Source organism: Gallinula chloropus, assembly GCF_964237585.1.
Source record: "Gallinula chloropus genome assembly, chromosome: 4".
NCBI lineage: Eukaryota > Metazoa > Chordata > Aves > Gruiformes > Rallidae > Gallinula > Gallinula chloropus.
Window position 1 is genome coordinate 2,461,832 of NC_140088.1, and position 26,351 is coordinate 2,488,182.

General features: G+C 35.7%; 1 protein-coding gene across 1 annotated transcript in view; it reads left to right on the forward strand.

Annotated features, from left to right (window-relative positions):
* The window catches only part of CEP128 (centrosomal protein 128), a gene marked incomplete at both ends in the record, with an annotated part of 96,235 nt that overhangs the window by 16,468 nt on the left and 53,416 nt on the right, over positions 1 to 26,351 (forward strand). The window contains 7 exons of the mRNA XM_084263890.1: positions 6,377 to 6,463; positions 7,926 to 8,000; positions 9,223 to 9,355; positions 11,059 to 11,219; positions 16,121 to 16,471; positions 19,307 to 19,957; positions 23,877 to 24,041. Of these exons, the coding sequence (XP_084120016.1) occupies positions 6,377 to 6,463; positions 7,926 to 8,000; positions 9,223 to 9,355; positions 11,059 to 11,219; positions 16,121 to 16,471; positions 19,307 to 19,957; positions 23,877 to 24,041 (1,623 nt within the window). The remainder of the gene's footprint in view (positions 1 to 6,376; positions 6,464 to 7,925; positions 8,001 to 9,222; positions 9,356 to 11,058; positions 11,220 to 16,120; positions 16,472 to 19,306; positions 19,958 to 23,876; positions 24,042 to 26,351) is intronic.

Here is a 26,351-nt window from a genome sequence, read left to right on the forward strand (position 1 = left end):
CTATGGGCTTAGGAACAGAATGTTGCTTATCACTAACACGAATTTCTTTGAGGAGTGATAGTCATTGCCTAGTTGTGTCCATTGCCTGTCATTTTCTGTTGCTCCTTTCTTTTAATAACTCCATTTACACAAATGCAATATGTTGGAGGAGAGGGAAGTATAGCTATGCCTCATGCTGATACTGATTAGGAAAGAAGGCTTTCCATCTGAGAGCTTGATGTGAACCTGAGCAGTATTTACTGAGGCATGTATCCAGAAGTAGTCCTTATAAGGTATAAATACTCCTAGGGCATCATGTGCATCTGTAGCATCAGTTTCTCTGTGTTGCAATGTGCTTGAATTGCTGTGTGTATTTCTGTGTACCCTGGTGAGAATAAAGTAAATGTAACTGTTCTGCTGCAATTGTTATTTGGATGAAGTGTGTTTCTGTGTAACACTTAAGAACTTTTTACTTTATTTTGCTTTTTTGTCCTTTGTTACTTGAATTATGAGTTAGACTACAGAATCATAGAATGCTTTGGGTTGGAAGGGACCTTAAGGACCATTCAGATCCAACTGCCCTGCCTTGGGCCGGGACATCATTCACTAGATCAGGTTGCCCAAAGCCTCATCCAGCTTGGCCTTAAACACTTCCAGGGATGGGGCTTCCACAACCTCTATGGGCAACCTGTGCCAGTGCCTCACCACCCTCATAATTATATCTTCCTAATGTCTAATCTAAACCTACCTTCTTGCACCTTAAAGCCATCACCTCTTGTCCTATCACTACACTCCCTGATGAATAGTCACCCTTCCATGTCACTGCAGGACCCCTTTAAGTATTGGTAGGCTGTAATTAGGTCTCCCCAAGCCTTCTCTTCTCCAGGTTAAACAAGCCCAACTCTCTCAGCCTGCTTTCACAGGAGAGATGCTCCAGCCCCCACGATCATATTCATGGTGAGCTTCTGCAAGCTGTCAGAGGCCTCAGTCCTTGTGGTCATCACTGCATGGATGTAATGTTCCACTGAAGTCGTCTTCTGTCCTCTTGGGTTTTTTTATTTCTCCAGGATGCTTCCCAGGGAACATTACTGGAAGGAGGGCAGGGTTTGGACTGAGTTCTGAAATCCTGTCATTTAATACAGCCTGAATTATTTACCAAAAAATGCTACTTAAAGTATTTGTGGCTATTTAATGAGACAATTTTTTCATTAGCTTGCATGTTACACATTTCAAATGAAACAAAATTAAATTTGACTTTTGGATTTGATCAGTAGATGTTTAATTAAGAAATTGTGAGGTTTTAATGTTAATGGGGGTTATTTTTAAGGAAAGTGCAGTGCCCATAACTGACCACTACTTGTCAGTATTTTACTGTCTTAAGAGACTCATAATCCTAAATATCAGTTATTAAATTACATATTTTCAGGGTCTAACTGAACATGATGATACATTTGTTTGGTCTTTTGTTGGTCTTGTCTTATGTAATATGCAAGCTTTTTACTTGCATTGTAATTTTTACATTCATGGACTGTTTATTAACCAAGGTATCTAGCTGTGTACTGACCACAAAGAAAGCTTGTAGCATGAAGTTTTTTGCATTGTTAACTTGTAAGTTCTCATTATTCTTTGGAATCTGCAGTCTGTACGTGCTGCATGTAGGTGGATAAAAATTTTCTCTGCGTTTTTGTGTATCTTGTAACTTAGTGTGTGTCAGTGTGTTTAAACACACTTTAATCAGCAATTACTGTACATTAGAAAATTGCAATTAGCAGACAGAAATTAATGCAAATTATATGTCTTCACTTCCTTCTATATTCCTGATACAAATGCTTTTCTGATTACAAAGGAGACAAGATATGCTCATCTTACCAGTGCTACTGACGTGTATATGTGGGTTGCTTTAACAAAATACATTTGTTGTGTAAACTATAACTACTTGCACATAAAGACACCATCATCCCCCACTGTTTGTAGCATTTATACATCCATTTTCTAAACCAAGACCAAGTATCATTCTTAAAAATGGGCTTTCAACAGCTTTTATATGCAGCCTTTAAAGGCTGAATAGCTTTAGTAATTCGTGTGCTTGGCTTCCTGGATTTTGATGAAATGAGTCGGTGTGTTCATGCTTTGGACTCTTTAGGTGAATAGAAGCATCTTTATAGAACATTTTGAACCCACTGACTGTGGGTATGGCAGTGACTGTGGTTGTGTTGTAAGCTGATAACTTGAATAGGTCAAGAAGTGTTTTTTCTCTTCCTTCATGCAGCTGGTAGATTGTTTGCCTCCTGCTGTACATACTGTGAAGTGCAAGGAGCTGGTGGACTTTCAGCAGAGGAAGCAGATTGGTGGTCAAAAGCACAACTGAAAATTCTCTTTGAGCATCTCCTTATCTCTGAACTTTTTAGACAAACAAACTTGATCTGTGCCCTGAGCCATGTGGATGTTTTAATGCATTGTTCATACTTGCCCCTTGGCTCTGTGTTATGCCACTCGTGGCTAATGGTTTCTGTTTTGATTGTAGTTTGACTCTGCCTCTGTCTTGCAACATAAGCAAGTCTCATACATAGCTGTCACAGAAATGTGTGTCTTTGAAATCCTAGGTATGTCTAGATAGTGCACTTGGACCCAAGCTAGCTGCTAATGTAGCAAGTTAGGGATAGAAATTTCCTTCAGATTAGGATGTTGTACATTTTTGCCTTATTTAAAACATAGCACAATGCTGGTCTGCTCATCTATTTCTACTAATATAATTCTCTGAGTTACTTTTGAAAGAGTGAATTTCAGTTTGTGGTCTGTGCATTACTTTCAAATAATCTGGTTTTATTTAAAAAAAACAAGACTAAACCCCAAACAAACCCCAAACCCTAAGAAAAGCTCTAGTAGGCTTAAGTTGCATTAAAAGTTATGATTCACTACTAGAAGACTTTCATAAGTTGGGAAGATTGAGAACTATTGTTACAGAGGCCTCTAAGTAGTTTTCCTCATATATAAGAAAAAATCTGTCAAGCAGGGACTAAATTCTTTTATCTATTTGAAATTTTGGGGCTTGATATACTGTGAATATTCTCAGCATCCCCCCCCATTGCCCAGTTTTGACTGACTCACCCAACACCTTCAGAGACAACAAATCAACTCAAAGAAACAGTTGGATCTCTACATGTGTTGTCATTGTACTTTGGGTTTTGTTTTGTGTTTTTTTTTTCCCTTAGTCCCTACCTTTCCAAGAGAAAATTTACACAGAGGAACCTTTAGAGAGGAATAGAGTGGTAAAATCCAGTGAGAGAATTATTTAAAAAGGAGTACAAGAAGAAAGGAAAACACAATGAACTCTTACCTGTGTAGTTTCTGAATTGCCAGTAACAGCTGATGCATTCTTAGCTGTGATGAGCAGATGTTTCCATTTCTTGATGACATTTTGACTGGTTAATTGATGGCCTACCTCACGCCTACTGGAAGAATGCATGGTGCATTTTCCCAAGCACAAAGGCTGGGTGGAGAATGGATTGAGAGCAGCCTTGGGTATGTAGGCTGATGAAAAGCTCAACATGAGCTGACAATATGTGCTTGCAGCCTAGAAAGCTAATTGTATTCAGGGCCACATCAAAAGAAGTGTGACTGGCAGGTCAAGGGAGGTGATTCTCCCCCTCTACTCAGCTCTGGCAGTGACCCCATCTGGAGTGCTGTGTCGGTGAAGATGATCAGAGGCCTGGAGCACCTCTCCTGTGAAGACAGGCTGAAGGAGTAGGGCTTGTTCATCCTGAAGAAGAGGGTAGTTTTAGGAAAAATTCTGTACTGTGAGATGATGAGACACTGACACAGGTTGCCCAGAGAAGTTGTGGCTGCCCCCTCCCTGGCAGTGTTCAAGGCCAGGTTGGATGGGGCTTTGGCCAACCTGGTCTAGTGGAGGGTGCCCCTGCCCATGGCAGGGGGGTTGGAACTGGGTGATCTTTGAGGTCTGTTCCAACCCAAACCAGTCTGTGATTCTATCATTTCACAGTTAAAGCAGTTCACATCTGGTATGCTTAATTTAGTGTTATATTGCATTCTTTTTTTGCGGTATTTTAACTCTGATATATGAACTGGGTCTTTTTTCTTAAAAATGAGATGGTTCTGGGCTATTTTTACAAAGCTGAACATCATATTTGTAGTAACAGTGATGGGAAAGACTGCTTTTTTGTTTGAAGTTATTGCTGTTTAATAGCCTAAAAATCATTCAGTGATCTTGATAAGTTGAAACAGCATATTAATTTCTGTGGCTGCTTCTGGGAATTACAATATACTACTGATGCAGAGACATATGTTTTGCCTTCAGTAGGGAAATCTTTGAAAAATTTCCTGGTATTACTAATTTCAGCCCAGCTTTAACGTTTTCCTTATGATGCTGACATCTCTAGTGAAATCTGTACATGAAAACATGCTTTTTTTTGGTCCTGTATTAATTATTAATTCAGTGCCAGAAATAATATAGGCATACAGTTGACTGTATATAACAGAGCTTCTTATTTTGCTAGTAAAGCTCAACTGCAGTTAGTACACATCATACATCCCTAGTAGACTGTTCTGAAATGGTACTTGTAGTCATTAAAAAAGACCTTGTGCAATAATGGCACTAGCTGAAGTAAAGATGATCTTTGACTATTTTTTTGGTGGTGTTTTGTTTGTTGTTCATATAGGTTTTGGGGCATTCTCCCTAGAGTCTGTGAGTAAAACAGGAGCATGTTAGGTCTGTGTGCAGCATTGATTTTTATAGGTGACTGGAATAATAGATTTGAATCTATACTGAATAGTTAGAGAAAAATCTTAAGTATGTTAGTCTTATTGTATCTGATTAGGAATCAATAAGATTAAAAGCATAATTCTTTATTAGCATTATTTAGCATAAAGTTTTCAGAGGAATAATTGCAATAGATATCTTGCACTGAAAACTGAGGTTGTGGAAACTGTTCAAGTGAGAGAGTAGTTTGAACTCTGCTGAAAGCCTTATATTTCCTGAGGTGAGGATATAAGACTGAGATAAGTATATAAGTCCATTCATTTTCTCCATATAGGTGCTTTTAAAAGCAAAACTTGTATAAGCTGAATGCCTGGTTTCACTGAGGTTGATTAATATCTTGCCTTCTGTTTTCATACAATGAAATAAATCATTCCCTGGTATCCAGTAAAGTGAAGTATTCAAATGCTGAAAGAGATTGAACTAATCATAGGAGCAAATTTCAATGAGTTATTTAGGGGGTTTTATTACTTTTAAAATGTAATAAAAATGCTGCTTGGGAAGAAGAGACTGGGATCAAGACACTTCTTTCTGGACAAGCTATATGTTTTGCTGTAGTTTTAACAAGTGGTGGTGGAAGGAATAGATGCTCCATGATACTGGATGAAAGCAAAAGAGGTATGCTAAGGTCTCTAATTGATTTGTGGCCAGTATGGAAACTGCTTGGTTATATTGTTCAGCAAAGACATAAGATTTGTTAATAAAGTTACTCAAAATCACAATAAATCCAATCAGTATGGCTAGTGGTTTCCCTCAACTGGTGTTTCTAAGTGACATTTAAGATAAGCCAATGATATTGTTATGCCTTGAGATATACAAGCTTGGGTTCCAAAAGTTACAAGCTGTATGTGTGGTTAATGCCTGTGACATCTAAAGCATTTATTTACCAGTGACTGGCTATTTTCTGCAAATGATACTGGTTTGCAGATGGAAAAGATTTTTGAAATTAATATTCAAGGCAATTTTATTTCTGCAAGATGCTTTAAAAATGTACGTAAGTGTTTTAGGTATTTTAGTTTGGGGTGGGAGACCTGAGTAAAGTCCCCATAGATTTTTAATTATATCTGGCTTGGGGTTTTTTTCTCCCCCAGAAACGTCAGTAACTGGATCAGGAAAGTTTCAGTTGGTTCTGTCTTAAAATCTGGGCAGATGCTTAGAGTTGTAGTTTTGTGTTTTGGTTTTGTGTTTTTCTTTGTTTCAAGCACAACCTTATGGTAGTATTTTCCTTACTTCATATCGAGCATATTTTATATTAGAGAACATATCCTTTTCATCTGATGTGTTCACAGCTTATCTGTAGGGGATCTCTTGAGCTGTTTAGACCTTCATCTCAGTGTTTGGGGTCAGCCTTGGGCATCTGGAGCGCTATACATCAGAACAATGTTAGTACTAGTTAGTTTGCATTTGGCTCTGTTCAGTGCATGGGTGTGTTTATGTATGTGCAGACTTGTGTTTATTTTTTCATAGCAATATACATTGGCTCCAGGTTGAAATATTAGACATGGACAGCATTTGTCAAAATCTTTCTTAAATGTGTCAGCAGATTTCTTTAATTTTAACAGACTTACAAAGACTTCTGTAACTTTTACAATGAAGTTCCTAATATATTTTTCCCCTTGAAAGGCTTTAAGGAAGCAAGATGCTAAAGCAGATGAAACAGAAGAACGCATGAAAAATAAACTTATGAAATATGAAAGTGAAAAGATACAAGTAAGAGTTAATTTTCTACTTTCTTGTTGGGTTTTAAATAAGTGTATAGTGTCATGTGTTACAGTATATGCTTCCTTTTTCAGAGAAGACATCAGTATAAAACTTTTTATTCTTTAAAACTACCAGGCTTGTGGGTTTGGTGTTTTGTTTTGCATCAGAGGCACCGTTACTGTAGCTATGCTGAGTTTTTGTCTTTCCTTGAAACCTCTTTAGTTATAGTGTGTTACTTCTAATGACTTGTCCATCCTGCTAGGTAGACAAGTTTAAAACTTCAAAATCATCATTGATTTCTTTCTCCCATTTGTCTCTAAATTTATATGTAGTGAGCTGCTGCAGATAAGCAACAGCAGAAAGATCCATCTCTTCTTCATCCCTGCAGCTAATGCATGCTAGTTATTTTGCACCGTGGTTATTAATTACTCTTACTGAACTGTCTGTTGCCATATTTCTCTCTTCTTGATCATAGAAAGCAATTTCTTATTTCTGTTCTGGCAGAATACTAGGGACCATGTTACACTTCTAGCTTTTTCCCTCTTACATTGAGTGCAACCTTTTTGTGAATATTTCCAGAGTCATGCCCCTTTATGCTACATTGTCTATGTAGTATTCTATGATATGTTACTCAGTTCCATTAATTCTGGTCCTGTTTACTTTGCCCATTTGCCAGCCTCTCAACATCCTCTTGGAGATTATCTCTGCAGCAAGGATTTCCGCTGTCAGAAATGATACTAATTTTGATGTGGATCTTTGAACTGTTTATGGTAGAAGTCAGAAAACATTTTGTTGCTTTTGTTTTCTGTATTTTTTTCTCTCAATGGTCATCTGCTAATTTTAAAATATCTTGATATGCTATTATTAGGAAAAAATCTAATTGTATCAAATTCTAGGCACTTCAGTTTTTCAGTCATCTAATTTCCAGAATAATTCAAATACATCTTCTGGCACGATACAGAAACCCCACTTATTTTACCAATTGTCAGTTCTACCAATACATGCAATCTTTAAAACTTTTATGGATAAGCTCTGTATCAAACATGATCTCAAATGTTAAGTCATTGTTAATCTTAATTTGAGTTTCAAATCCAAGGTCAATGTTTTGTTTTGGTTTTTTTTAAAGTCTTAAATTTATCTTCCCTTTTTTAACTTTTAACCCTGTAAAAATTTGTTTTCATGCTCTTTTTCTTTTGGATTATATGTATCACTTCATATCTTCACGTGATGTAGAATACTGGACAAAATTATAGACTGTAAATTAAATTCTTTTATGTAACTTAAATATATCAGGAATTTATTACAGACAAATGGTTGATTCAGAATTTTTGACAAATAAGAATATTGTGTAAATTTATACCTCGTTTTAAATAGATGCTTATATCAATTAATTTGTGGCAGAATTAAATAATTAAAATACACTTTTGTACTGCAATGCATACACTGCTTTTCTCTTCATCTTTATTGAAAGCTTGAGCAGGCATTGGAGCAGTCCCAGAAAAAGCTGAATGAATCAGAAGGCAGTAGAGAAGCTCTTTTGCATCAGGTAACTGCTTTGATGTGGTGAAAATCATAAAGTTTTTATATATGGCTGTGTCTGAGTATTTTTGCTTAATCTTCCTATTTTGTACTCAAAGGGGACAAAAGAAGGAGATGTAGAAAGACAGGTTAAAGAGTCTTAATTATGTGGACTGAACTGCTGTTATACTTCTGTTTTCCAGAATTTACATGTGTATGTTCATATACAGTAATTATTATAGTGGTAGAAATTATGGTACCTTTAAAGTTTGCAAACACATTATTTGTAACTACACTTCATGGTTTATAACTTCTGTATTAGTAATTATTGCTATGCAGTGTGCATGCTGTATTTGGTGAGTTCAGATAAAGCAGTGACCTAGGAGTATTTGCTCCTTTGTATACTCATGTGTGCAAAAAATAAAGTTTTTCAGGGCTTTTTCTGAATGTTATCTAAAGTGTACTGTAAACACTACCTATTGATGCAGGTAGGATTGAATCTGGAATTTGTAGGAACCTGGTTTATGGCTTTAGAGAAGTATCCCTTCTCCTAAAACTTTCTAGTCTTCTTTCAGAGGAGCTGTGGAAAAAGACTGAAGTAAATGGAGGGGTGAGGGAGTGGGAAACTGGCATATGTATCTGTTAGCATTAGTTGTTTGACTTGGTATGTCTTGCAGAGGTTTGAGTTGATGGTATCGCTATTTGGAATTTTACTCACTGTATATTGAATATATTGCTATATTACACATAGGTAATGTGAATTAGAGCTGTTCTCCTTCATGTCATATCTTCTTTATTTTCCTGTGCACAAGTCATCTTTGTAGGCACTAGATTGTATATGATAGGGGCTTTTAATATTTTTCCCTTTCTATGTTTCTTAAAAAGCACACTGTATTTTGAGTGAGTAGAATTTAAATAAAATATATTTCTTACTGAATTTCTGTAGATATTTTCGCTTAGCAATGTAACAGACAATTGCAACAGATACTGTTTTCTTTGGTCTAGAGAAATTAATGTTCATCTCTGGTCAACAAATTGAAATGCTTCCTTTAATTTTGAATAATCACTTTGTGGTGTATAATTAGGAAGTAATTTGTCTATTTGTTTACCATCTACAGTACTCTTGAGATTTATTTATAAATACTACTTGTGTATAGAGTTTTGTGGGGGTTGTAGTGTTTATAAAAGTACCTCATTTATTCTTTCATTCTGTCTCTATTAAGCATTTGATATCTGTACATGCATTTTAGATTGAGGAACTTCGTTCCCAACTTTTGAAAGCAGAAGAAGACCGTGTAGAGTTGCAACATCAAATTTCACGTGTTGCTATGCACTGTCAAAGCCACCAGGATGTACAAGATGATGACAGGAGAATTAGAACAGGTACAATTCTCATTTTGCACTAGTCAGCCTGGATGATAATTCCATTTTTGAGTTACAGTCTAATTCTTATACTTATTTTACAAAAACAGCCACTTAACTGCTCATTAATAAGTACTGTTAATACATTTACCTCCTCATTAATAAATTAAGTACTGTCACCTGACTATTCACAAATAGCAATGAGAGTTAAAATTTATGATAACGTCATTTGCATTGTTAAAACAAAAGATGATTGTGACAATTTCAACAAAGTAGCTCAAAACATTTTTACAGAAGAAGAGCATTTGAATTATTTTCTAAATAATTTTTCTGAAACATTATGTTTCAGTCCCTTTGCAGTTGAAATTCTGACATCTTGAAAATTACAGCAAAAGTAATTTGCATAGTTGGTTAATAGGATTGATTGAAGTTCTGGTAGAATGTCTAAAGGGTGACAGACCACATGTTCCAGAGAGGTTATGAAAACGCAGTATGATGCTTCTGTTTGCAGTATGTTAGAATTTTAGAGATGGAACAATGGCATTTAGAAGAAAAATACTTTAAACAGTTTCAAGATGTAATTGCATATTAAATTACCACTTTAGCAAGGTCTTCACCACATTGTTAGTTATCTGTCTGTGTTTAAATGTTTCAAACATAATCAAAAAGCCATTAGAGGAAGTCTCTATCTTTCTCCTTGTTAACGTAGAAATGGATTACTCAAGATAACAGAGGAATAGTGACTCCTAGTCCAGTGTGTCTCTGAATGTTTAATTGGTTTGGTTAATCGTGTATTTTTATATTTTCATACTTCATCTACTGAATTATCTTTGTTATTAAAGTAGGACTCTGACTCCCTGCTCTACAAATTTCCTACAGAGCACTGCAAAATGGCTTGGTTTTATACATGGCTTAGCTTCAGAAATGTAACATAAAATGTGCATTTTAATAGTTTTTTCTCCAGTCGTGTTAATGTATCTGCTTAGAAGTGAATTTATTTGAAGCAATATTCCTTTCATGTTAATGAAAGCGGATTTTAATTTTTTCCATTTGTTGTATAATTATAATTCAAAATTGTTGTGAAAATATGAAGAAAGTAAAGCACTGGAGCTATTAGGATATACATGTATATTTATATAACTTATGCAGCTGTGTTTCTTCTTACTGTGTTGTTTCTGTTCCTTCAAAGATGCAAGGGAAGAATGCAAATGGAGATTTTCTTTGCCTCTAGCAGTTGTTTATGACTAAAGACCTATGAATTTCTAGCTGATGAAATTTTACAGCTTACTCTCATCAAGAATTTCTATTGTAGTTGTATGATTCAGGCATAAAATTCACAGATAGCAACTCCCAAATCAGGAGGTATTACTCTGGTGGGATAAGATTGTGGCCTTGAAGCTCATGGCCAAGTTTCTTTTTCATCAGATTTTTTCCGTTCTATTTTGTTTTTCTGGTTTGGTTTTGTTTGGGGTTTTTTGGGAGGGCTTTTTGGAGGAAAAAAACAAGGATGGGGACACAACACCCTGTACAATCACTGCATAAGCTGAGATGCTATCTCATTCAGTAAGAGGTTTTCATATAGGTACAGCCATTTTTCACAGAAACTTTGGTAAACATCAGTAGATGTAGAGAAGAAAAGTGGTGAAAGAGAAATAAGAGGAGAATAATTTGCTGCAAGTCTGAGTTTCTGCTTGCCCTATTATTCTATTCTTGCTATTTTATAGTAGCTGAAAGACATGAGAGAGAGAAGCAAGAACTGGAGAAACATATTCTGGAACTTAAAGCAAAGCTGAGTCATAACGCTGTAATGACAGAGGTAGAAGAACTGAAGAGGTGCATAGAGCAAAAGGACAAGGAGAAAGCACAGCTCGTAATGCACATACAGGTAAGTCAGTTTTGTTACAGGTTTAATATTGGTTTTTACTCATTTCCTGTATGTTTAAGGTAGGTGAATGTCAGATGAGGGGGTAACCTTTGAAACTAAGTGACTTATACTCTTCTAAGTTCATTTATATATCTGTATATATATACACACACACACATATGCACTTTGAGAGGTTATCTGAGTTTGCAGAGTTTTTTCTCCCTCATTTTGTTAAGTCAAAAAAGGTATTTGTTTAACACCTACTATTTAAAGTGATTCTCTGAAAAGCATAACAGCAATCTCTGACACTGGGATTTTAGTTAGAAGACTAAAGGGTCAGTAGCCTCTTTATTTAAGACAGGCCGTTCCTGTGGTTTTTTTGATCATCTTTTCTAGGTTTGTCATTGTGAGTAAGATCCCTGAACAGTATCTGTTTTTTTTTACCAACTTTCATCACTGAGGAGGAATGAGGATATCTTCAAAACCCTATATGGGATTTCAGTAGTCAAGTAGTAAACTTTTGTTGTACTTGTATTGGCACATTCAGTAAGACAAGGAGTTGTATCTTGCATTTATTTTTCTAAAGGTACTTTGCTTTGAAATGGTGTTCTATCACTTTGGGAATTCAAAAGGAGGAATCTTTCTGTCTTTCTCTAGATTCACAGGACTGTACTGTTCACTTCTGCTGCTCTTTTCCTTTGTCAACGTATGTGCTGATTTAAATCAAACTAATACATCAAATGATATTTGAGGGGAAAAAAAATGAAATCTCAGAGTAAGTTCCTACATGCTGTATCAAAATTGGTCCTTGGATGGTTTTAAAAACCACCAAGTGTGCTTCTGTAAAATGTAAGGCAAGAAGAACTCATCTGCAGACTAACCTGAAACGTGCTGTGGTTTTGTTTTCTGGGGCCTGAGAAATTTCAGTTACTTTGTCAGGAGTTAATGGGATAAAACCCAATTTTTTAAAAAAACTTGTAGAGCATGCTTTCTTGAGGATCAGAATGATGTTCTAATAGTAATTTCCTGCTCTGAAAATACTTATGGAGGAGTGCTCAGCGAGGGTCATTGTCATTGCTCAGAGTTGGAAATCTTTGATTTCCCTGATTATCTTAACAGAAAATACTTTGTACTTCTTATCTGCTTCCCACTGCCATTCTCCTACAGAGGCAGTAACAGGAAAATAACTAGTGTGTTTTTCTTTTAATGAGACATCAAGGAATGCAAGGATGTGAATATCTAAACTTACATAGCAACAAAGCATTTCATCAAGCCTGTTCTAACAGCTGTTCCTATCAGATAGTCTGATTCCCAGTTGGAAGTCACCAGTCACGTTTGACTTGAGTGTAACTTAGCTTTGGTTAGTGGGGAGGATGTAACTGCACTTGCCTCTGGTCTGCATGTGATACTAGAAATTTCTTTTGATTTATTTAAGTGTCTTTGTTTTCAGCAGTGTGAGTTGTATGTGTTGTACCTTTAGTCCCTGACAGTTGCCATAAACACAATATGATGTAAAGCACTGAGGATGAAAAATCCTACAATCACGTTCTTAAACGCACCCTCAGAAGAAAGCTCATTCTTAAATTAATGGTTTCATTGAATAGAACTTTCATTTCAGTTGCTGCAGTTTACCTCAGGATGCTTCTCTAATGTCTTGCAAATGTATGCAAGTGTAAAGAAATTGATTTTTCTGTGTGGAACTATATAGAAACAGGGTGTTACAGATTACTGTTATGACCTGACCATAATGGCTAAGAAATAAACAAAGTACACAAGTTATAAAGATGCAGTATCCTGATTTCTTGGTAAGCATGTTTAGTGCTTATGCTTGTAAAATAGCTTGACTTACAATTTACTACTTACTCTAAATATGTCAAAGTAGTCTTATGGTATTGTCCAGTACAGTGTGCCAACAGACAGTTATTTTGTTAAAATACTTTAACTTTTCTGAGGGAAGGTTATTGAATTAAGAGTTCTTCAGTGATACAATTCTTTCAGTCTCATGAAGATTGATAGAGATCTTATGGCTTTTTCATCCTGTGTCTTAGCTGTATTTTATACTTAAACTGTTACCTGTCAGAAGGAAAAATGTTAATTTTGTGCAATATATCTTTTACTTCTTGACTGAATGTATGTATGTTCTATGCAATGCACAGAATTTATGCTTCTGGATTAATAGTTCTTGATGGTTAGATGCAATATGGTTGGCAGGAGATGTAGATCAGAGGTCTGCCTTCAGGAATTAGTAAGAGAAATAATGAAGTGCATGATTTGGGTAGTATTCTTGTAAACAGTATCGATGAGAAGCAGCGTGATTACAGAGCACCAGGATCTGGTGACTGCCCTAATGAGATACAGGGTAGAAAAGGGGTGGTGGGAGGAGAAAAATACATATAGAACCACTTTAGGGAACTAAATGACCTTAGTGTGGTGGGGTGAAATGTGGCTGCTTTGGTTCCTTTGATCAATATGGAATGTTTGCACATAACTGCAGTATCAGGTAGTATTTCTTGTAAACTGTAGCAAATGAGTGTCCTCCTTCAGCCACTAAAGATACTAGGTACTCCTTGGAATCCCAAGTCTTAATCTATAAAGGCAGCACTTCCCACCTGCATAGAATTCTTTTTGAATCACGGCTTTAGCAATTTTTTACTTGGAAGAGAAATTCAGATGTCCAAGGAGTGTGACATTTTCTAATAAGTGCAAACTCCTGACATTGTTTGTCTTTTCTCAAGGATTATCCAACTCCAAGAGGAAAAAGGTGGATGAATATTTAAAAAAAAAAAATTAAAATAAAATCACATCTCTATAATCCTGTCTCGTAGAAATCCTTAAAATACCTCCATTCTGAAATTTCTGGAAGGGGAAGATCCAAGATAGGAATGTGAAAATTAATGTATAATCTTTGGAAACTAGCTGTATTAATGAAGTGTGTTCTCTGGTGAAATACATAAACAACTATTTTATGGTTTTTGAACAATGCAGAACTGAATAGTACATCATATGTATAACCTCAGGATTCTGCAGAAATGATGAACTATTTGACAAAGACTGGCAGGGTAAATATAACATCTGACTACTTTATTGGGTTATTTTTAACTTCTACATTCAGAATTTAATTTCTTACCTTTAAAGTGGTATTGAAATAATCTGTTTTCTTTTGAAACTAAGCTTGTTTGCTCAAACTTTTCTAGTTGTAACTTTTCTAGTTGTAACTTGTCCGGTTTTCTTGGTTGGCTGTTTTTAAGAAGTCTTGATTCATAAGACAACAATTAGACCTGGTAGCTCTGTCTGGTGAGCTTGAAAAGGCATGTTTCATAGTGAAGCAAAATACATGTTTTGGGTTTTTTTTTCTAATGCATAGAACTGTAAATCTAGAAAGACACTTTTGTTTTAATTTTGCCCCCTGTGTAAGATGTACTCCTGACTATTCCATAAAGTCTTTTTTTTTCTGTTTTATTGTCTATATCTCAGTTGTGTCTAGAACAGGAATGCTCATCCCTCAGGTGAGAAACTGCTTGTCCAGTGGAAAGCCCCACTCCTGTTGTGCATCATGGGTACACGTGGCCAGCTGGACTGATTGCTCTTGTCTGTAGCGCCAGTCCATTCCTGTCTGCTGTGTTTTCTGGCAGTACCAGTGTGTTGCATGCAAGAGTGCACATGCAGCCTTCTTTCCAAGACAGCAAATGCTTTCCTGAAAAGGCTAGTACAGCTTACTGCATCCCAGGAGGTAATGGCCAGGTTTTTCAGGGGAAGGGCATTGGGAATGGCCAACCGCTACACCCAGCTACGTGCCACCCCCTGCCTCCTTCTAACCTTATGCAAGGACCTTTGTCTAAATAGTCATTCTATGTGCATCTGTAAAGCTGCTTATTCTTTCCTAGGCAAAGTGTTTTTACCTTGTTCCTTCTGAATTGCACAGTTTATTTCAATCCATACCTCCAATTTATTTCAGTTGTACTGAAATCTAATCCTCTCTAAAGTATTTCTCTTCCTTGAAGCTCGATAGTATCTTTGACTACAGAGGAGTCCTATTAAATTAATCTAAGTCATTAAATGAAAATACTGAATGATATGAAAGCAGTCTTAATAGGCCAAGAATACAGAATACTAATGTGAGAGTCTGTCATGATCATAATAAAAATCTTTTTAGTTAGTGAAGCTTCAGTAAGTGGTTTCTGAACATGCCCTTGCAGAAGGTATATAGTGAACATTTTTTCTGACCTATGAGACTGTCCTAAGAAATATAATCAGGTTTGAGATGGGCAGAGCTTATTATTTTTAAAATTTGTGGGGTTTTTTTAATGTTAGCTCAAATATGCTTGCTGCATTTTCAAATATCTTTACACTTTGTTCTAGAAACATCTACCAAGTTGATCTGTTTTCTTTGTATTTTTCAGTGCTTGCCAAAATATCCTTCTTCAGCATATTGCTCCCATAAAAGCAATCAGCATAAAACTGGGTAGCAATCAGGTCATATACTATAGATTATTTTTGTTGTGGTCAATGCTGGCTGTCCCTTGCCAATTTTATTTTTCCTCTAATCTGTTTATATTAACCTCCTTACATTTTACTGTTTGCTTTATTCCATATTTGACTAGTATGTAAAATGTGAAGATCCCAGTCAGTGATTCTCTCTCAGACTTAAAATATAAATAATAATGAGAACAACCAGGAGAGGAACAAATGCAGAAAATAAAATATGGGATAGAGTAACCATTTATTTTATTTTGTGTGGAAATTCTTCACCACTGCAGAGGGGGAGATTCTGTGGGTTATCAGGGCTTTCCCTGGTAGTCAAGGAGATCTCTTATGCTGTTTGTATTTTACATGAAAATGTAATTGAACAACACTGTTTGATAAGGTTTCATATTGTATGTGTGTAGAGTTGGAATTTTCATATTTTGCTGTGATGATTCCAGGTGTTAACATCTGACCTGGAAAACAGGGAGAAACAGCAGGAGAAAATGCTGGACCAGCTAAAGGAGATAGAGAGTTACTACAAGGCTTGTGAGAATGGACGTAGACAAACTGAACTCCAGTCTGCTGAGTTAGCTCAGCAAGTTGAAGAGAGTACCAAGGAAGCAGAGCGATACCTCACTGAATTCAAGCAGTCAGAGGCACTCAGGCTGGAGACTGAGAAAAAAAGAGAAGACTTGAAGGTGAGAGCCCAGGAAACCATCCGTCAATGGAAGCTGAAGTGTAGGAAACTGGATCGTGAGGTGGAAAGACAAAACGAAACCATCAACCAACTGATGGACAAGAACAGTCAGGTAGGATTGACTGGGGGTTTCTGTACACTTCCCATTTATTTTAGAAATTTAGAGAAGTACTTAGTTTATGCAATAAATATTCTGGTGAATTACAAAACAGTTAATAGGTGGCAATATTTTTTAGCTGTTATGAAGTTCTACATTCTCTTCTTTACCCAGTATTTACTCCAGTCTCTTGGCTTAATCAAAGCTTTCTACATGTAAAGAAGAAATTTTCTCTGAATGTTACTTCTACATAGTTTAGTTTATTTTGTAAGGAAATAAGTGATCTTTTTGGGTTTTGGGGAATTTTTTTTTAAATCACATTAAGCAATAACCCATATTCAAACTGTGGGTCATCTCAGGTAGTGGACAGTGGTCATATCTTTGAAAGCAGGTGCTTATATTCACCATGCTATATGGACTTTGCCACACCTAGCTTATTCTGAATTCCATTCTGTATGGCAAGCTTTTCTCACTCTGGGCTTAGTATTGACATCTTTTATTGCCAACAAAGACCCTGGGTTATGAAAGATCACGAGGACTGCAACTCAGTTCGGATTTCATGCTTGGAGGCAGAAAAATAGATATTTTTGTTTGAGAATGGATGAAGATTTTTAGCACATAAAACTCCTCTCACCTGCATTTGGGACCAACATGCTGCTCTGCTAACACCTACCACGCAGTTCATAAGTTTTTCCATTCATCTGGATATAAAATCTGTCTTCCTTGATATTTTTTTAACTTCTCTCTTTCACTGGTTTTCATACATGTTTTCTTTCAGCACCTTCCTTATATTTTTTCCAGAACTCTTTATTTGAAATGTGATCATGTAATATTTCTGGGCTTTTCATTTTTCTTTTCAGCAAGCAAACTGCTTGCTTATTCCTTTCTTCTTTTTCCTATAAAGCTTCTGAAGGAAAAAAAAAAACAAATTTGGTCTCCTCTTTCTTTTCTTTTTTTTAATGAATCCATCTTAGCAGAATTCCTTGACATTTTCTAGTCCTGGTGTTGCTTTGAAGGCAAGCAGTCACATCAGTACTAATGCTGATTGTCCTGTCTTGGAATAGTAGTAGAAACCATCATTCTGTTTGTCATGAGTCTTTGTATTTTCCAGTGTCTGGATCCAAAGGTGCCTGATCCTACGGCTGGTATAGTCCTCAGCTTCAGGCTGTGAGCATTTATCTTAACTTGCACATTCTGCTGGTGCAGATAGACTATCATAATGTATGGACTACTTCTGATTTTTTTTCTTTTTTGATGTTATTTTTGTTGTTGGGGATTTTTTTGTTTGTGTGTTTGGTGGGGTTTTTGTGTGACGTGCCTCCGGTTTAGGTTACTAAATCTGATGAATCCATGCCATCCTCTGCTTTGTCCTGCTCAAAGACTGTAGTTTCTAAGTACACATGGTGTGAAGTATGAGAAGTCTGCATTCATCCTGTGTTAGTCCTGAGCCAGTAACTGTTACTGAGACTGGTACGGGAATGTATGAGCATGGTCAAAGCACAGAAGAAGCCACAATGTGGCTAATACTGACTTGAAATTGATAAATTAGTAGATCTAACCTGTGATTCTTGGGGTTGCTGTCTCTCTCCTAAACTACCTAGTATATTCTTTATTTTTTAATTTTAGTTTTTCTATCCAATGTCCAACAATTCCATGGTAATCTTCTTGTATTCATTAGCCTTACCAGTTGTCTGAGGAAGTAAGTTGCACAAACATTTAAGAAGTTGGTCATCTCTAAATAAATGTAGGTGTTATGTAAAGGAAGAAAACCTGAATCATTTAGAAATCTAATATCTCTTGTAACAGACAAATGAGAAGCAAAAAGTACAGGAGAGAGTTGAATAACAAGCAGGGGTAGCCCCCAAATGTTCAGAAATCACTGTTCATATAAATGGATGGACAGGTCTTTGTAATGGCAATAGATAGTGCTGTCCACAATAGCATTTTCTTTGTTACATAAGCCTCCTTGACATGGACCTTTACCTCTTTTTATTTGACAAATGCATAAAAATGCTAAATGCAGTCATTTTGGTTTAAGCTGTATTTCTTAAATGCTGTCAGTATTCGCTCTTATTTTTAAAATCAGCAACTTGCCAACAAGTTTGAGGTAAGTGTCGCTCCTGAACAAGCTCTTTATTGCAGGATATGTAATACCAAATAAACTGTGCGTCATTATGGAGGAGAAGAAAAAAATACAAACAGTATTTCATGTTCTCAATACAAAAGGCAGTTACCATACGAGGATGTCATCAATCTAGATGCAGCATTTGTGATAAGCTTCAGGGAACCAGATGAATATAATTTAACCTGCTTTGAAATATACAGACAATTAACATCTGAGACAAAACTATAAAAATAAATAGTAAAGAAAAGGGAGAAATGGCAGCCTGTTCTCTTTGCTTTCTCTTATAGGACTTCAAAGGGTTGATGGCAGGTTTTCAAAATCATGTTACAAGCATAGCTTGCAATTTAATGAGATGTTCCAGATATTTGCAGTCGGTAGTTGAGCTATTGAAAGATCTTTTGTGTTTAATTCTTTTGGAATTATTGGGATATCTTGGTTCAAGTCTTGCCTATGGTTATCCTTGATATTGGTTGGCAGTGGAGTCTCTAACACCTTGCTAGGGTGAGAAAATGAGGGTGAAAAATGCAAGGGAGTAACAAAAGCTCTCCTTGTTAGATCATGTAACGTTTTAGATCACAAATCTTCAATGTCTAATTGTAAAGAAACACTGAATGTGGTTTTTTGGTGCTAATTGTTCCTTAGACATTAGAAATGTATAAGGACATCCTTCCAACAATCTTCTTTAATTACTTTAGGTCGCACTGGATTTCTTTCTTCTTTCCTAGGCCCTCAAAGAAAAGGATGACCTCAGAAGTCAACTTCTCTCTGCTATACACCAAATAGAGAACCTGCGGAAAGAGTTGAATGACGTGCTTACGAAGAGAGCCCAGCAGGAAGAACTCCTCCACTGCAAAGAGGTAAAACTGAATGAAATGAAGTCTCACCAGCTATCTCTTGAAGAAGAGATCAAAGGAGTTCAAGGTACTGTAAATGAATTGGAGAATGAGTTGAAAAAGCAAGTCATTCTACAAAATCAAATGCAAGCTGAAAAGGAACACTTAGAGACAGAACTTGCAACTAGTAACTTGATCCATCAAAAAGACCAAGAAAGACTCTTAGAGATGCAAGCAGATGTAAAAAACCTAAGCTCTGTGCGTGTGGAACTAACAAACAGAATAGCAGAAGAGGAGAAAATCAAAAAGGAATTGCATAAGAGTCTCTTGGATCTCCAGAAACAGCAGGAATCTAAGAATGAAGAGATGACTTCAGCTAATAGGCAGCTGAAGATGGAAAGAGAAGTTCACCAACAGGAGTTGGCAGATCTTAGATCAGAGTTACAGAATGTTAAAATCAAACACGAACGAAATGTTCAAGAGCTCATGAAACGCCTTAAACAAGAAAAGGATGATGCAGAGTCTCACATTAGAATGCTAAAGGTACTTATACTGAAGAATTCCAATGTCACTTTTTTCCTCTCTCCTGGGTAGTGGAGCTAATAAAGCATGGGCTTTAAAACATTTAACATTTTTATTGCATGTCATCATAAGTTTGAAGTTTGGGCTAAAAAAAGGGTAACAGCAACAATTTTAGGGCAAAACCTTTTTGTAGTTCAAAAGTAATGAAACAGCTAAGTCTGATCAGAACAGAATGAGACATATGAGGCCATAGTATTTTAATATGGTTTGATCCTTTCTTCAACTCTTAGCACTGCAATTGCCACAGCTCTATTAAAGAACTTGCAGACTTTCAAGGATGATGCGTTTTTGGGTCTAAATTTCATGATCCAGAAATACTGTCATTGTATCTGGAAATGATTTCAGAATGTGAACAAAGATCATGTTTAACAATTGTTAAAGTTAATTTTCATGTTTGTTTCAAAGATTTTAGAATTTCAAATTTCAGTACAATTTCTCAGAGAAGTGACTGTTCATATAGTAAATGATGAAATACAGTCTTTTCCTCATGAAGAAGCAAGTTCTAGTGGCTTTTAGGTTGTCATTTGCTCCTGATTCAAGGTTATTGCATTGGATTTATTGAGGAAATTGTGATTACATGGTTAAATACAAAACACTAACTTCAGTGAGTATGCCTGAATGATAACATTTGGTGTATCCATTTTTAATGGAGGCAATAACTTCCCAAATAGGTTGTAAATCACTAACGTATTTTGAGTGTGCTTCTGAAGCCCTGGAAATACACATTCTACCTCAGTCCTGAGATTAAAGATTTAATCATGTCAAAGTGTTACCAATTTAAACATAAAAGCTACAAAAACCTTAATCAAAGCTTAAGTGATTTGTGATCTACTTAATTCTAAGTAACAGAAGCATGTTTATTTCCTTTCTCTTCTCACAAAGATGCAACTAGTTAAAAATGTGTATTTACCACATGTTTTCAGTTATGAATTGACATTAATTAGAAAAGGATGTAATATATCATTCATGACATAATGATTTATAATAATTCTTAAGCACTTGTTAACACAGGATTTAATGAAGATAGCAATAAAAAAATCCACTAGATGGCTGTTAATGGAAGGATCATTAAAATCAAAATATTTTGACAGCAGTGCTTAACACTGGGGACTTATGTAATGTGTCTAGTGTTACTTAAATGTGCTTTTATTAGACCATGACACTGAAGTTAAGATTGTATGATGATATGTATCCAGATGATAGTAAAAAAATGGGTTGATTGTGACTATGTGTTCCTATTCTGTGGAAAGGTCTATCTAACATTAACGGCCTTGGTATTGGTACTAATTGTTGTACCTACACAGAACATTAAAATTCACTTCCTCTTTCCACTTACAGTGCAATGACTTTCCCAGAATCCCTAATTTACATACTTTTTATTATTTTACTGCTTTGTGTCTCTGAAACAGAGAAAAGCAGAGGGCTTGAGGGAGATAAATTTTGTAAAATATTGGGGTAGGCAATACAAATACACAAAATAAGGCACAACATACTCTTGATTCAAAGACTCTACATGCAACAAAATATATAAACATATCTATCTGTGGGAAGATCTGCTGAGAACTTGTCATCAGGCAGGTGATTTGGTTACTTTTTCTTTGAACTCATTACTTTGCAATTAGGGTTCACTTTTATGGGCATGCTTTCCTTCCAAATTAAAGTAGGCATTTTATCAAATTGTTTTTAAATGTGGTGGTTTTAGGGGAGAGTTTAGGGAAATCCAACAAAAATTGTCTTTTAACTTGTAAAAAAAAAAGATTCCTTTTTTCCTCCAGGCTGGTGAGTTTTTATGTCTAGCACCCAATTATCTTTTACTGTTACAGTAATAAACTTGACTTTATTTATGCCTCAGCCTCACCAACCTGTGTAACTGCTTTTGGGAAAGACTGTACATAACCCTGTCCAAAGGTTGTTAATGTTACAAATAAAAGGTCAGTTAGGAGAGACTTGGGAGTAAAGGGAAACTTAACACATTTAAAGATTTTAACTTAACTAGAGAAGGAATTTTGATGAGTGACTTTCAGGAGATGAAGGGTGTAGAGCCTTGTGTTTCCAGTGTGAACTGCTGCATAGCTTGTAAGAAGTGACTTCTCATCCTTGTTGTTCTTTGCTCTCTTGCATCCTCCATACGAGACTCCCTGTTTCACTCTTGCCTGGCTTTCTGTACTGTTGCACTGGATTGAAAAGTTAGAAGGTAGTTAGTTTGGGTTGTGGGGTTTTTTTGGGGAGGGAGGAGGATTCTGGGGGGCCTGGTAGGGGAGGTTCCACATGAATATTTTATGTTGCAGTAGAACTGGAGAAGAACATAAAATTTTGTATGAGATACCAGTGTTTAGGATCTTACTGTCTCAGTACTGAGATTTTGATGCACGAGCTTTTAATTGTATTTCTACTAGAATATCCTAAAGGATTCCCAACCAGTGGCTCTGTAATGTCTTTTTTAAATGATTTTTTAAAATTATAGGTAAACTAGGCATAGGAAATCAAGTGGTTTGCTTAGTGGTCCCAAATCAGTTATGTATTCAGAAGCTCTGAGTCTGTCCCATAAATTTACTGCATGCCCTCGTTTGCTTTAAAAATATCCCTGTTCTCTGAGAATAATGAAATACAAAATGTCCACATGCCAGACAGCCCTTTCCAGTATTAATCTTCAACATAAGATTCTGTATAGATATGTATCTACACATATAAAATTGTGTGCATGTGTATTATATTTTGCTACTTTCTGTACATACACTAAGTGGGTGTATGGTTTTTTGGGGTTTTTTTCTCCCTGAAGATTATCAGATGTGGAAAATGGGTTCAATCCACATCTGCCTTGACCATAGTGGAAATTAATAAAAATGAACTTTGCCCATTGTGTCTCAAAGGTAACATAAGTGAGGAATTCATTTCTTGGACTGTCTCCATCTGCACAGACATTATAATACAATTAACTTTAGTAGGAACTGAAAAGTTGATTTCAAAGCATATTCACAGAAAATGTTTTAGGCATTGCAGGTTTGTCTTTGTGGTCTTCAGACACGACAGTTCATTCATGGAGTGATCCTTTGGAGGAGCTTTTGCACTCTTGTTAGCTCTGGTGTCTAAATTAACTTGTAAAATTTCTCCTTTTATCCTTCTTCCCCATAAAAGGTATATTTGCAGTATAATTGGGAGAACAGAATGTTTGCTTTTCATCAGGAAGGGATTTACTTTGCAGGTTTATTTTTGTGTTTAACTGCATCCCACAATTAATCTAATAAAATGAGATTGAGTAGTAAGTGTGTAACTTCCTTCCTTGTTCTGTCTTTGTGTGTGTGTGTTTAGATATTCTAGAGAATTTCTCAAATCTGTCAGTTTCAGGCAGTTATCTTTTCAACTGAAAAACAATACACTTTATTCATTCACCTATTTAGGGCCTTTTAAATGTTCATTTTTCTCTGCAGTGTTTTGATTAATAGCTTTAAACCCACACAATTCTAGAAATTAAAAATATTAAATTTTTGGAGTTATTTCCTTGCAGATATAAGCTTAGTAATAGGTCCTGAAATGAAATGATAGTTGTAGACTTTCTGATTCCAAATTATTTCAGTAATGGAAAAGTTTCATAAATACTGGACTGCTTAAGATGATGTAAGTTGATGAGTGTAGCAGAGTTGAAACACAGAATCTGAGACTTCTACTTACTGCTTTTCAAATACTGTGTAGTTCTACAACTCTGTGATACATGTTTTCCATGTTCAGATAAGTGATTGAACGTAATGTAACTTTAATGTAACAAATTAAATAGACATATCCTTCTGTAACAGGGTTCCATGGAATTGAAACCCTACAGTCTGGGAATGTTATGAAGTAACCCATATACTGACTGTGTCATCTATTTTCCCATTACCATCAGATGGAACTTGCTGAAGAAAAAAACATAGTCAAGACTCAGTGTCGACAACTGGAGAAGATCAAAATCGAGTGTGATAAATTGTCAGAGGAATTAACCCAAAATGAAGAAGAAAATATAAAACTCCGTCGGAAATGTGAGTTTATAAAACAAGAACTGGACAAGAAGGTAAACTTGCCTGGTTTTAACCATGATTCATTAGTCTCTCTGCTGACAAATGCATAAAATAAACTAAGAATTATAGAAACAGAAGGAAAACTTAAAATGCAAAAATATACGTGTGCATATTAACGAACATAGAAACTGTTCACTGCAATATGACTGTATGTACAAGTCAAGGCAAAAGGAGTTTTTCTGAGTCATGAGTTGTATCCCTCCAAAAATTCCCTAATAATTGGAAGGAATAGAAGTCTTTTTCCCAGCCCTATTTCAAATATAGGTAACTAATAAACGTTTAACCAAACACTTCTAGTTTTCCTCATGTTTTCTTAAAGCTACGATGCAGTTATGAATAACTTAGAGCTACTTTGAAGTAGCTAAACGATGTTAGCATAGTAAAAAAAAAATAAGCTAAATAAGTTGATGAAAATTATGTTCTGCTTGAAACCCATAGCAAGCTTTTCAAGAAACATGCATCCTTTTCTTGAACAAGCATTGTATTTCTAAGACTGTGTGCCAACCATTCTTGTTGCTAGTGTTATGGTTATTAATATTTACTATCAAATATTAATTTTTAGTCTCACAAGTTTGAGTGGTCAGCCTTTCTTTTCAAAAATCTAGTGGTAAATACAGTGTTGCTGGAAAAAAATGTATTTTGTAACTCCTCTTTCTGCATTGTTCTACTTCTTTTAATTGATTGGTTCAACAGCATTACCTTTTAATTTGTTTTTCCTAACATAAATGTACGTTATGCTTTTTAGAATACCTTATATTTCTCTTTTGGCAACATTGCAATTTCTGATAAGCATTTCTGTACATGGGTGGAGTTTTACCTTCTCCAGTGTAAAGCATATATTGGTCAGTGTTTGACTATTTGATATTAAGACAGTGTTGAAAAATTATTGTTTCTAATAGATGACACATTTTGTTTCCTACTTTAAAATTCAACAAAACAAACAACTTGTGCATTTATTGCAGGAAGTTTCTTATAAAATCTTCATTATGTCCTCACTTAAAATGTAGATATTTTAGCTCTTAACCAGAAAGTTCTTCCTCTTCTGTGTCAATTGAGTAATTTCTTATCCTTGTGAAAATAACTTTTCTTATATAGGCATTTATATTAACGTGGTACCAGAGGCTTGTTCATTCATTTCACATGGGCCACTGAATACTCATCCAATGATTCATGAGCTGAATAGTTGCAAACTATTGAAATCTGATAAGAGGCCTGTGGATATCGTAGATTTTTTATCACTTTTCGGGTTTTCCAGTTTAATTTTCAACTAATATTTTTGTTGTTTTAAATGAAGCTCACAACATCATTTAAGTGTTGACCTTAAAATCTAGTGCACTTATTTGAATATAGGTGAAGTGATTGGAAATGCCATTAACTCCTTTTGTCATATTGCTTACATTTTCATCATATACTGACTGACCTGTCAGTCAGGGTACTGTGAATACTGGCCCTGAGAGAGAAATGGGCTGGGTTGGTTTGATTTTTTTTTTCTGGGTTTGGGTGTTTTTGAAAGTTTTGAATGAAAAAAGGCTTAAACTTGGCATTTCTTTTAGCCTGTTAGACTAACAGGATGTGCTTTAAAAGCTCAACTTGTCAGACTAATAAAAAAAGTTCCTCAAATGGAAAAGCAAAATATGTTTTTTCTGGGTTGGTGATTTAGCACTATAATATGTTAAGGAAATGTGTTTGTAGGAGTGTACAGAGTCTTCTTTGTAAACAAGTTCCTTACTTAATATTGGGAAGATGCAGACTGCTATAGCCTCTTATCTCTAAGCTGAAGGAGAATGGAGAAGCTTCTAAGCACACAATCCTGCAGTCTCAGCTTTGGAATGTAAATGCAGATGGAGAGTTCCACTTGATTCTGTTAATTGGTTAATTTAAGAGGATATTTACTATTGTGGTTTTATTGTGGCTTGTAGGAAAGGGTCTTAGAATGGGGGAAATGGTAATTTACCACTTGAGAGATCTCATGCTAGCTATGCTTGTGTTATCACAGGAGCCTACTGTGTTGCAAAAGAATTCCCTTGTTTCCACACTTCTTATACTTTTAATGCCATTCTCTCATTTGTGCAAATACTAACCCGAAGAAACATAGGTACTATAGATAGTTTGGACTTACCTTTTAATGAAAGGTGAGGGGGTGGAGAATAATGGTGTAAAACTTTGTCGTTCTTTTCCTTGTGTGCACGCCTGAGTTGTTAGTGACTTCACTTCTCTTGCAGGCTCTGAAAGTAGGATGTTGAGGAATGTTGTCATGCTCAGAAAATCAAGCTGAAAATAAAAGGAAAAATACTGTTTATCTC